The sequence below is a fragment of the Sus scrofa genome, chromosome 9 (assembly GCF_054392235.1).
Source record: "Sus scrofa isolate SSC_HxYL_T2T_F1_AM1 chromosome 9, Sscrofa_HxYL_maternal_Yorkshire_Landrace_v2.0, whole genome shotgun sequence".
Taxonomy (NCBI): Eukaryota; Metazoa; Chordata; class Mammalia; order Artiodactyla; family Suidae; genus Sus; species Sus scrofa.
The window spans coordinates 86,772,757-86,786,392 of record NC_139391.1 but is presented as its reverse complement, the minus strand read 5'-3'; the positions used below and the strand labels follow the sequence as shown (position 1 = coordinate 86,786,392).

At 39.1% G+C, this 13,636-nt stretch overlaps 1 protein-coding gene across 1 annotated transcript in view; it reads right to left on the bottom strand.

Annotated features, from left to right (window-relative positions):
* SCIN (scinderin) overlaps window positions 1-13,636 on the bottom strand; it is an 82,027-nt gene that overhangs the window by 66,250 nt on the left and 2,141 nt on the right. Inside the window, 1 exon segment of the mRNA NM_001244731.1 lies at window positions 15-169. Coding sequence (NP_001231660.1) covers window positions 15-169 — 155 coding nt within the window.

Below are 13,636 nucleotides of genomic sequence, written 5' to 3'. Positions count from 1 at the left end.
AGAGAGCTGCTTGCCTTGTATTTTAGACCTCCTTTGAAGTAGCCAACAAAATCCGTAGATTCATAGCCTTGAAGTTCTCTATTTTGCACTGGTTTGCCGCCCAAATAATCATCCATCTGAATAGTGAAGATGGCAGCCGCTGTGCTTTCATCCTGGGTACACTCCTTTCCTGAAACGGCAATGACAGCAGCTCATTTGTCAAGCAAGAAACAGTATGAAGGCAGAATTTCTGATATGAAAAAGCTCAGAAATTTTCTTTGAGTTATTTTCCAATGCAATCAATTTATATGTAAATTGCTCATCTTCAACAGAACAATCTCTTGGTAGAAATGGTTTAATATAAAATATTCCTTTGCTAATAACTGAAAGAATTGTTTTGTTCCTGCTTTCATTTTTTTTTTAATTTTAGAAGAAATACCACTGTCTGACTATGTTCAGGAAGATATAACTATATATTCCAGTGGGATTCACATTCATTTGGTCTGATTAGGCTGTAAAAACACTTTTTAATTGTTTTAGGCTTTTATCAGCATTAATCTCCAGGCTTCCAACATGTCAGGATGTTAATCTTTGTGAGGAATATGAACATCCACAACACTCCGAGAATAGGCAAATGAATGTAACATGACTTTATCCTATTCTTGGGCCCCAGTGTCCCCACTTCACTATCTTATTGGCATAATATTCTCTGAATGAAAAGGGAAAATAAAGAATAGGCAGGATAACATCTTTTGAACATTAACATAGGCAGTATTTCCTCAGGGATTTAACAAACAAGATACACTTAATGTTCACAATTTTAATACAGATCCCATCCAGGTGACTTCACTGATGTCCAAACATCAGTTTTTAGACCCAGTGCCTTCAATGGACACAAAGATCAGAGCCAGGACAGTTCGCAGGGAGCTCAAAATTTATAAAAAGCATTTTAAAACTTTTATATGCCTGAGCTGTGTGAAAATCGTAAATGATTCTAGAAGTAATAACAGCTAATCCTGTATTTATAGCACGCTTGGTATGGGCCAGACATGGTACTAGTGCTTTATGTGGATGATTTCACTTAATCATCAAGTGACCCAGTGCCACAGAAACAATTCTGTACCATGCTACAACAGAAAATATAGAGGCTTAGAGAAGCCAAGGAACTTCCCTAAGGTCATAAATCTGACCTTTGGTAGAACATGATTCAGAGGCAGGTTTCTGTGACTCTGAAGCACAGAATCTTAGAAACTACAATAGTAATAGGTATTTTTTATACTCAGACTCTCATTAGCAGTAATATTTTGTGGTGACTGGGTAAGTTATTTTCCTCCTTGGATACCTGATATACAAATTTTTAGAAGCTGTAACAATACTATTGTTCATCCAGAATCCCAATTGAGAGTATTCAAGAAAGTTGAAGAGAGTAAGTCGGTCAGCTATTTTAAAGAAAGAAAGAATTGGATTTTTTAAAATTTTTTTTCTTTTTACAGCCACATCTATAGTACATGGAAGTTCCCAGGCTAACGTTCAAATTGGAGCTGCAGCTGCAGGCCTACATCACAGCCACAGGAATACAGGATCCAAGCTGTATCTGCAACCTATGCCATAGCTTGTGGCAACAATAGATCCTTAACCCACTGAGCAAGGCCAGGGATTCGACTTGCATCCTCACAGAAACTAAGTTGGGTTCTTAATCCACTGAGCTGCAATGGGAACTCTGAAAGAACTAGATTTATTTATAACTCCTCTCTTTCTCTCAAAGGGGACCTGTGCAGCAAGGAAAAAAAATTCAGTAGCTAGAAAAGTATTTGACATGATACCAATTTTGTGAACTTGTTGTTGAAAGAAATCAAACACATAAACATGTTCAATTTTCAGTCTGAAAAGGCTCTGGGGTCATTCTTTTATCTACTTTTCCATCCATAAACTATATTACTAATAAAGACATACAGAGAGATTTGTACAGAGATGCTTTAAGAGGGAAACAAAAGGGGAGTTCCTGTCATGGCTCAGCAGTTAGTGAGCTTGACTAGTATCCATGGGGACTCAAGTTTGATCCCTGGCCTTGTTCAGTGGATTGGGGATATGGTATTTCCATGAGCTGTGGTACAGGTCTTGAATGCAGCTCATATTCAGCATTGCTGTGGCTGTGGTGTGGGCCAGCAGTTGCAGCTCCAATTTGACCCCTAGCCTGGGAACTTCCATGTGCCACTGATGCAGCCCTAAAAAGACCCAAAAAAAAAAAAAAAAGGATTACTATAAAAAGGTGTAAAGGATGATGTATTTGATATAAACATTTTCACTTGAGTACAAGTTGAAACCTGAATCTCCTTAGGTAGATGTAAATGGACAGGAATGCAATTAATGAATGAACTAGAAGGAAGATAATTATACTATTATTTGTAGATGTTTATCTACTGAGCTAGGCCAGGAACTAACAGTACGAATAAACCAGAGTCCTTGCTCTAAAGAGGTTGAAATGTCTTAATGAAACCAATGCTAGCCTTTGAATATAAAAACTAGAATCAAACTCATCATGAAATTCTAGTAAGTGTTCAGAAACATGAACTTTCTGAATGACTTCATTTATTTTCCTTCTGCTGATTTTCCTAATGCTTTCATGTTTTGTTGTTTTGTGTTTTGTTACGTTACATTATGTTATATGTGTGTCTATGCTATAAACTTCCTAAAATTATTTTGGGGATGCAGTGATTTTACATATAAACCACAAAAAGAGAGGTATAATGATTATGTTAAACGAACATCCATTCATGATAAAAACTCTCACCAAGTTAGGAATGCAGAAAAAGATTCTCAACTTGATAAACAGCATCTACAAAAAAATTTTAGCTAACATAATTCTTTATGATCACAGACTGAATGTTTTCCCCCTATGAAGGGAAACAAGGCAAGTACTCCAACTCTTCATAACAGAGGAAGCCCTAACTACTGCAATTATGTAAAAAAAAAAAAAAGAAAAAAAAAACAGATTGGAAAGGAAGAAAAAAATGTCTCTATTTAGAGATGACAGGGAGGTCTACATAGAAAATCCTAATGAATCTACCAAAAAAACCTTCAGAATAAATGCGTTCAGCAAGGCAGCATGATAAAGACTAATCAAAAACAAAAAGCAGTCTCATTTTTCTTATAAGCAATGAAAATGCAGAAATTGAAATTAAAAGCACAGTACTATTTAAGACACTCCAAAGAAGATGAAATATTCAGATACATATTTAACAAAATAGGTATATGATCCATATACTAAAAATTACAAAATGATGATAAAAAATCAAAAATCTTAAAAAATATAAAGACACAGTTAAGATTTGATATAATAAAGACATCAGTTTTCACCCAAATGACCTTTAGGCTTAATGTTATTCCTATCAAAATCATAGCAAGATTTATTACAGATTATATAAGTTTGCTAGAAAATTTATATAAAAATGCACAAGCCCTAGAATAGCTAAAACAATCTTGACAAAGAAAAATAAGGTAGGAGGATTAACTCTATCTTATATTAAGGTTTACTACAGAGCTGCAGTAATTAAGATGGTGTGGTATTATTGCTGGAATCTGGCCTCTGCCTGAAAGTACTAAACTGAAATGCAGAGACAGAGTTTGGGGTAAAGGAGAAAAAAATAGCTTTATTGCTTTGCCAGGCAAAGGAGGGTCAGAGCAGACTAATGACCTAAAGACTGTGCCCCCCCCAACCCGTTGGGAAGAATTGCAGGAAGTTTCATAGTTAAAAGGAGAAAAATGGGTTTCTGGGTAAGAATCAGGGTTGGAAGGAAAGATACATTGTTCTTTCTTTCCGGGACTCTTAGGCATCAAAGCTGGAGTCAGGAGATGATCATGATGGTGGTCTTTTGGGTTATTGCTTAGAATAACAATACTTGCAAAAAGGGCATATTGATCAGAGATTAAAACAAACTAGAAAAGTTCCTGAAAAACATCATATGCTAATATTTTTTAACCCACAGGCAACTGTGCTCAGGGTTCCTAATTTTTAGCTTTCAGGCGATTGTATTCAGGGGTGCAATCAAGCCAGGGAGAAGGACAAGGAAAGACTCCAAGCTGTCCTAGAGTCTCCCTCCCTTGTCTTCGCATCCCCTCCCTTCCCTAATCAGCAACTGTTGGAATCTGTCCCTAGGAACTGAGGGAAGGTCATGGTGGCTGAAAGAGGCACATTTCCTAAGAACAAGAAATGGGGGACATGGAAAGGCTCTTGCACCCAGGAGCCCACAGGGCCATGTCCGGTTTCATTCCCCCTCCTCCTTTTCTCTGATACTCCTCAATCTGGAGAAGAACAGGTGTTGGGCAAGAAAGGAAATAACTGTTTTGGGTAGACATGTTAATCATAAACTCAGCAAAGAAACTAGGTATGGGGGTGCTTAGTTTTAAATCCTCACCTCTGTTTTATGTTTCCCCAAGTCTTCCAGGGAATGGGCGATGATCACTCTTGCTAATTCCTGCTGAAATGGGGTATAGTCCTACCTCAATCTGGGGAATGGACACCCCATCAGAAATATTCCTCAGTTCCAAGTCCTGGATCTGAGTCTTATATGATTAGGATCTCAATCCCTTGAACATTCTAGTGCCACAGACCCTGTTAAAAGTAGAAGGAGTGACAACTGGAACTTCAATAAACAAAAGAGATCTCATTCCCTGAGAATTCATGAGAATTAGCCCAAACCTACGTCTGAAACTGTCACTTTGGTGAGACTTGTAGCTAGGTAGCCAGTTGTCTACCTTTGTCTAAAAAGGTTTTTTAATTTCTGATATGGTACTAACACATATACAACAAGAGCAACTGGTCATTACATATTTCCTTTTTCCCACAATGTCTGATCTAAAGTAATTTCGATTTAGTAGTTACAAGATTCCTGGAAGCCAGAAGGTTGCAACTACTGGCTGCCAGCAGACATTGTTTCAAGAATGTGTGGTGGCATTCAAGTCTGACACAGCTCAGAAAGTTCTCAGCAATACAAAGCCTTGTCTGACCCATAGCTACTCCATTTTTAATAGTGTTTTCCTCAATGGCCAAGGCAGATATCATTGTTAAAGATTTTAGTGCTTTTCTATATGAGGAGATGCAAGAACTGGGCTCATAAAATATTCTCCTGAAAATATTTAACTGTCTGAAGACCTGTTTTGCCAGTTTTCCCAGAACACAGAGTGCCTCACTTCTGATTTCAGCCCTGAGATCTTTCAGGGGTATTGAAAGTCAGCAACTGTAATGGCTCATGACTCAATTTATGTAGAGGCAGATGGCAAGTGCCAATCTCCAGTTCACAGGCTTCCGTCATTGTCGTAAATTGGAGGATAGTTTTAGGAGGCATTTCATGACCATTTCATTCCAAGGTGCTAGAAATGCTCATTTCCAGGTCTGGCAAAGATTTCACTGGTAGGCCACTCAATGTGCTATTACTGGACTAGCCTTATTACAGTAGCCAAAAGTCTCTTGACCACTTGTCTTTCTGGTCATTATGGTCCAGGAAAATACTCCCTCTTGTTGCATCTTCCCATATCTAGAGTTATACTATTACAGTAAAGAACTATATATTTGGTTAACTGCTTCAAGTCACCTAGTCATAATTATTTTTCTTGGAGGCTCAGTCACCCATTTGGTAAAATAAGGAACAATAATCTTATAAGACAGTTAAAATACAAGCAATATAGCTAATAGAGTTACAAATAAATATTTAAGCCAATAGCTTCCTACTCCAAAACAGTTTTAGAATATGTTGTCAAGACTAGGGAGTGGGTCACTTAAAGCAGCATAGGCTCTAAAGCAGCATAGGATCTCAGAATTCAGTAGGCTAATAGCCTGGTTACTATCATTTAAAATCTGTTGGGTGAAATTCCTTAAGGCTTTGATGTGGCCGATGACAGGCTCCAATCCCACTGACAGTGCAAAAATAGCTGCTAAGTTGTCATACTATTGGAATACAGATTTCTTAACTCATTGGGCTCTAACCAATGGTAGATTGGTTGGTGTCATCTTTAAGCTGTTATGTATATGACCTTGACTCTGAGGGAGTTCTAGAGTACATCTTCCTATTCATTCTACTGGAAGCCAAGGTCATAAATTAGTACTATAAATTCACTGAATACCATTTGGTGCAACCCAGTGAATCTCCAGAGGTCTGACCCAGCCTGTTCTACATCAGCCATGATCTTCAAGGGTAATAATATGTAAGCACTGTTCATAAGGCACCCAGCATATTTTCCTAATGTTACTTGGGCTGATCATTGTTAGAATGATTTAATTGTTCTCAACATAGAAGAGCCTTTAAACTTAAATGCCCAGAGTGTGGTATTAACCACTAAATCCATTTCATAAGTGTGGGAGGTTCCCTTCTAATAAACATGATATTACAGGGTTTTTGTTGTTGTTGTTCTTTGTTTTCTAGTTGCTATTATATATATATATATATATATATTTTTAGTCTTAATTGTAATTAATTATTTCCCCAATACATATTTTTTTCTACTGTACAGCATGATGACCCAGTTACGCATGCATGTACACATTATTTCTTTTTTTTTTTTTTTTGGAAGGTACAATGAGTTTATTTACTCCATTTTTAAATAAATCTTTATGTAAAGATCATATTGTTATGTCCAATCTACAGATGAGGAAGAGGAGATTGAAACAGAAATACCCCGAACAAAGTCAGAAGCCTGGCCTGAGTACATTTAGTTGGGTTTCCAATCCATGTGTTTCTTTTTTTATCTTCTATTTAATTTTATTCCCCTAATACATTATTTTTTTTTTCTACTGTACAGTATGGTGGTCCAGTTACACATACATGTATACATTCTTTTTTCTCACATTATCATGCTCCATCATAAGTGACTAGACATAGTTTCCAGTGCTACATGGCAGGATCTCATTGCTAATCTGCTCCAAAGGCAACAGTCTGCATCTATTAACCCCAAGCTCCCAATCCATCCAACCCGCTCCCCCTTGGAAACCATAAGCCCATTCTCCAAGTCTATGATTTTCCTTTCTGTGGAAAAGTTCATCTGTGCCGTATATTATGTTTGTTTGTTTGTTTTTTGTCTTTTTGCCATTTCTTGGGCCGCTCCTGCAGCATATGGAGGTTCCCAGGCTAGGGGTCTAATCGGAGCTGTAGCCGCCAACCTACACCACAGCCACAGCAACGCCAGATGCAAGCCGTGTCTACTCACGACAACGCCGGGTCCTTAACCCACTGAGAAAGGCCAGGGATCAAACCTGCAACCTCATGGTTCTTAGTCAGATTCGTTAACCACTGAGCCATGACAGGAACTCCTGTGCCGTATATTATGCTTACAGTTTTTGAGTTAGACTTAGCTCATTGTTCTGAGCTTGAGCGACCTTAAAAGAAAATTCATATTTAAGGTCAGGGTCAGAGCAGGTATTATTAATTGGCAAGGTGAAAAATTCCACTAAGTAATAAAATAAATTTCTTAAAGGTTATTCATCCAGAGCCTTCGAGAGGAGAAACCCACCAAAGCAACCCAGAAGTACTAGACAAAGGTAACTGGTCACCAACCCAACAAGTGGATTGATTTTTAAGCTTAGCATTGGATCATACTCCTGACGGAAAAACATTTGATTCATATGCAAAAGTTCAAGAAGTCAAGAAAACATTATAAAGCATCATATAAGTCAGGACCAGCATCTTGAGCCAGCTGTCTACTCCTGATGTTATCATCTCATCCTAGTATGGTTTTTCCTCCATATAAGCATGATTTTGTCAGCAGTCCTCTCTATAGACCAGTCCAGTGCAGGGACCTAGTTCAGCATTATGGTTTCAAAATCAGGAATTCATATTTTTCAAAAAGTCCTTTCTATAGACCTCCTTGAAGAGAAAGCATTTTTGCTAAGGCATCAGAGTAAGCCCATTAGCTGCCTATAATGACAAAAGACTCAAGAAGGCACATTAAAGATCTGATTACAATGCAACTGACAAAGAAACTTGGTTATTGTTGAGACATCATACTGTATAAGCTGGAGATGCTTATCACTCATTTGATAATGCTCTCTACATATTTTCCTAGTTAATTTAACTCTGGGATACCTCGGGGCCCTCTGAACCATCCCAAAGTTAGCTGAAGTTAAAAAAAAAAAAAAAAAAACTTTAATTAGAATTTGACAGAAAGTTCATTAAAAAATTTGGACAGAGAGAATTATAGTTCATTGTGGATAATACTTTTCCCAAAGTTACTAGATCTCAAAAGAAAACACAGATCACCTAAAGGCAAAGGACTTTACATAATCTGTTGTCAAAACTGGCATTCTAAGACTTTGTTCTCTTGGCAGAGAGAGAAAAGCCAAATTCAAGTTTTGCACCAGCTTACTTTTAAAATTAATTTACTCAATTAAATTTATTCTAAACTTAGTCCCGACCATGCACAGAATTATTTTCGAAGCGTCAACTTCCCACAAACCTTGCATCACTTTCTTTACCCATATTTTATTTCTGCTCCTTATTTTTACATTCAGAGCAACAAGCTAAAGATGCCGTCTTTCTCTTCCCTTAATAAAATGTAATTCCATTCCTCATTCTTTCTTTACCGAAAGCACACACACTCTACTTTTCTAAAGCAACCATGGGACTGTCTTTTATAATTTCTAAAAATGTGTGTTTTTTTAATAGGGAACATCTCATGGTGGCACTGAACATATTAATAGTCCTCAATACCTTTAGTATCTCTGCTTAGTAACTGACATCTCAGTGTCTCATTTGACTTCTATTAAACCTAGGTCCAAGTTTTTATACTTAATATTGATAACTCTACTGACATGTCTATAAAAATTAGATCAACAACTTTAATTATAATACAATATATTAATTTAGTACTGAATATTTCCCAGTTCACATGAACATAAAATTAATTCTGGCCAATCAGTTCCCTTTCATATTTTGAGAATTTATATATGTGCTTAATTTCCTTTAAGTCAATTAAGTAGAGCTTATTTACATTTAATTTTTGATAATAGCATCCCAAAGATATAGATGATGCACATATAAACTCAGACAGATACAGAGATCTCATAGCTTCATTTTCTAAGCTTAGTCATGAGGCAGATACTGCAAATAAAACTCACTAGTTTAAAAGGAAGTTCTGAAAAGACTTCTTCCCCATTTTTTTTTTCCTTTGGTCTCAGGAATTAGAGATGGTCTAGATGAGATAAGTGTTCCCGAGAACTCAGGTCTCAAGGCACAGGGAGAGAAAAGCAAGTTCTCCTTTCTAGGAGACTTACTCCCTCAAGGTCAGAATTCTGAAAAGATGTTTTCTCAAGCTTGCTTTTTTTAAAAAAAATTATACATGCAAAAAGAGTCAACAGAAGTATCTTGGGACTTCAAAGGTTTCAAAGGGAGGAAAAGGGGCTAGCTTGAGGGAATAAGGTAAGGGGAAAAGGTCAACAAAGTCTCTTTTACCTTACCAGGTCAGGGCACTCTGGCCAGGAGGAGACCAGGAACCAAAAGATCCTGGTTGCGGCTGCTGGGTCTGGTCCATCAGTGGGTGAGCAGGTCCTCAAGCACCCTGAGTGGTCGGGGTAAGCTTGAGAGCTTAATTCCCCTAGGTTTTATCCCAGAGTTGCTTCAGCTCTCTCTTACGTGTCTGGAGTATCCCAGTGGCATCTAGGAAATATCTAGGGTGCTCAGATCGCTGAATGGCTGATTCTTATTCACGTCCCCAGTTGAGCAGGTTTTAATTAATGAGTAGGTTTCCCTATGGGACTACTGAATGGTGTGAGGACTCAGCCTCCACTACCCCCGTTAAATTTCTCAGTCACCTGAGAAAACCGTAACTGGCCAGGAGGAGTCTTGTCCCTTTTCTTTGGAGCAATGCTCTCAAGTAATATTTTCACCTTTATTCCGCCAAAGTCCATTAAGGTAGCCAAATTGAGGAAAGGCATCAGATCAGCTTCTTATCTAAACACCCAGCCCAGACTCCTCAGTCTCTTCCAATTAAACAAGCCAAGCAAGGTATCTCAGTCATTGGTTCATAGACAAAAGTCATCTAGTTGCCTGCGATCTTCCCCAGAGGATTGCCTGATGCAATTTCAGAGATGTTTCCCAGATTGGCTTTGTTTTTCCTTAACTCACAAAACTGAGGCCTATGCTAGAATCTCTGTCAAAATGTTTTCTAGGGTACCATCAAATGGAATTAAATACTCGCGCGCAAAAATGAAAGTGAAATCAGAATCCTCACCAGCCAAGAGAAAGCCACAAAATTACAAATGGGATCACCCAAAAGGAAATCCCCAAATGGGAACCAAAGGTTCTCCAGAATGGCTTCCAAGTCCTACTAAACCCAGGACCTTAGTCCAAGCAGCACCTTACAGATGGGATTCCCCCCCTAAAAGGAAGATCCCCAAATGGGAACCAAAGGTTCCCCAAACAGACAAGGTCTAAGGGGTCTCTGAGTGCATGCCAGGGGACACATCCAGATACTGGCAGAGGTGTGACGCTACTTTTCTCCTTCCCAAAAAGTTTTCTTGAAGTGGGAAGTTTATGTCAGCAGAAGAGGAGGGAAAGGAAGGAGCTCCCCCAAGGACAGTGGAGCCTCGGCAGCTGTTGGGGTGGTCCTTGCCTTCCCACCACTTTTCCAACCTGGAGTTCCAACTTCCTAGATGGCCAGTCGGAACTGCTTGGAACCCGACCCTGTGGCAGGAAACTCGCAGTGATCTGGCCCTGAAAGAGTCCTACAATTCTCCACGAACGGAGGGGAGACAAGTGGAGAGAAACCTCAGAGCATCCAATCAAGCCAAGAGCCCTGCGGGGCTACCTGCCCATAGGCAGATCCCAGGGAAGCCCAAAAATTTGTTGCCAGAATCTGGCATCTGTCTGCCAATGCTGAATTGAAATGCAGAGACAGAGTTTGGGGTAAAGGAGAAAAAAATAGCTTTACTGCTTTGCCAGGCAAAGGAGGGTCAGAGCAGACTAATGACCTAAAGACTGTGCCCCCCACCCCACCCCACCCCGCCTTGGGAAGGATTGCAGGAAGTTTCATAGTTAAAAGGAGAAAAATGGGTTTCTGGGTAAGAATCAGGGTTGGAAGGAAAGATACATTGTTCTTTCTTTCCGGGACTCTTAGGCATCGAAGCTGGAGTCACGAGATGATCATGATGGTGGTCTTTTGGGTTATTGCTTAGAATAACAATACTTGCAAAAAGGGCATATTGATCAGAGATTAAAACAAACTAGAAAAGTTCCTGAAAAACATCATATGCTAATATTTTTTAACCCACAGGCAACTGTGCTCAGGGTTCCTAATTTTTAGCTTTCAGGGGTGCAATCAAGCCAGGGAGAAGGACAAGGAAAGACTCCAAGCTGTCCTAGAGTCTCCCTCCCTTGTCTTCGCATCCCCTCCCTTCCCTAATCAGCAACTGTTGGAATCTGTCCCTAGGAACTGAGGGAAGGTCATGGTGGCTGAAAGAGGCACATTTCCTAAGAACAAGAAATGGGGGACAAGGAAAGGCTCTTGCACCCAGGAGCCCACAGGGCCATGTCTGGTTTCAGTATTGATGGAAGGACAGACATAGAGCAACAGACCAATTTTCCTCCAGTGTAACACTCTGTTAAACTATCGTATGTATAGTTTAGTATATTACCACATACTAAAGTATAAAGTACAGCACAAAATGACACAATCAGGGTACTGACATCAATACAACCCACTTATATTTTTCATGTTTCCCCAATTTTACTTGCACTCATCCATGCGTGTTTGTACAGTTACACAATTTTACCCCATGTATACAATTTTATCACATGTATTCATTTATATATCCACCATCACAGTCAAGATACTGCACAGTTCCATCACCAAAAAAATCCCTTATGTTGCCCTTTTATATCTATACCCACCTCCCACCTTAATCACCTCTTTCCTACCTAATCCCTAACCTCTGATACTAACAAATCCAAATTTATGTCATTTCAAAAATGTGTAAGTGGGAGTTCCCGTCGTGGCGCAGTGGTTAAAGAACCCGACTAGGAACCATGAGGTTGCGGGTTTGGTCCCTGCCCTTGCTCAGTGGGTTAACAATCCGGCGTTGCCATGAGCTGTGGTGTAGGTTGCAGATGCGGCTCGGATCCAGCGTTGCTGTGGCTCTGGCGTAGGCTGGTGGCTGCAGCTCCGATTCAACCCCTAGCCTGGGAACCTCCATATGCCGCGAGAGCGGCCCAAGAAAATGGCAAAAAGACAAAAAAAAAAAAAAAGTGTAAGTGGAATCATAGAGCATGAGACCTTTTGTTTTTTTGTTTGTTTGTTTGTTTGTTTGCCACTTGGGACAATTATCTGAGGGGTTCATCTGAGTTGCTGTGTTTATCGATAGTTTGTTCCTTTTTGTTGTTGAGTAACATCCCTTGGAATAGATATGCCATTTGTTTAACCAGTCACCTGTTGAAGGATATCTGGAATGATTTAAGTTTTTGTCTTTCAAATAAAGCTGTTATGGACATTCATGTACAGTCCTCTGTGTGAATATAAACTTTCATTTCTCTGGAATAAATGCCCATGAATGAAATTCCTGTGTCATATGGTAGTTGTGTATTCAGTTTTGTAAGAAACTGCCAAACTCTTTTCCATTATTGTTGTACATTTTATATTCCCCCTCATCCCAAGTGATGTCTAAAAATCCAGTTTCTCTTGGTGTTCCCACTGTGGCACCGTGGGCTAAGGATCTGGCATTGCCACAGCTGTGGCATAGGTCACAGCTACTGGTTGGATTCAATCTCTGGCCTGGGAACTTCCATATGCCTTGGGCACAGCACCCCACCCCCCCAAAAAAATTCTAGTTTCTGAGCATCCTCTCCAACCCTTGAATAAGTTCCTTGTATGTTGCATATTGTAATCCAATTTTTTGGATCCCTAGTGCCTTGCATAGACTAGTTGGTAGATGCATTTAAACCATTAGGTACAAAGCAGAATTTTTTTTTTTTTTAGGAAGGACCGATACAATAACTTAAAAGTTACATTCAACAAATTCTTAGTTTGTAAAGGAAACCAAATAAAACAGTAAAATGAAGTAATGTATGCTAAGGGTATTACAGAAAGATATTACAAGAGGCCAGGAAAGATAACTCTTCCTCTGTCCTCTTTTACGTCCCACTTCTTGTTTCCCCTTTCTTCCTCTTACTTGGCTTGTTTCATTTTTACACTGGGTACATTTTCTGTCTCAGTCTGACTTTGCTCTCTTTCATCTTCCTTGTAACTGCTTTCCTTTAGTTAGACCTTGTCTTCCCCTCAACTTTCCCCTGAAAGTTTTCCCTCTTGGAACTTTCTCTCGGTCTGTCCCTCTGAATAATCCTCATGAATTCATCTGAATTTAGGTTTTAGAGTAGAATGTTCTGGATGAAATCCAGCTTGCTTCAGAGAACTGCAATAGGAAGAACAATTCCAACTACAGGTCCTGCTGACTACCATGCTCTAAACTTTCCAGGTTTCCCATGATTTTCTCTTAGCACAAGATCCTTCCCAATTACCCTCATTTTCCTTTTTTCTATCAAGTCTTCTCTCCTCCAACATAACCACACACCTTGTGGCTCTTTCAGAGCACTCATCACATTTTACCCGGGTTTTATCACTTTTTGTGTTATTTTACCTTTGAGTTGTAAATTTTCAGGGAAGGTGTATAAATTATTCA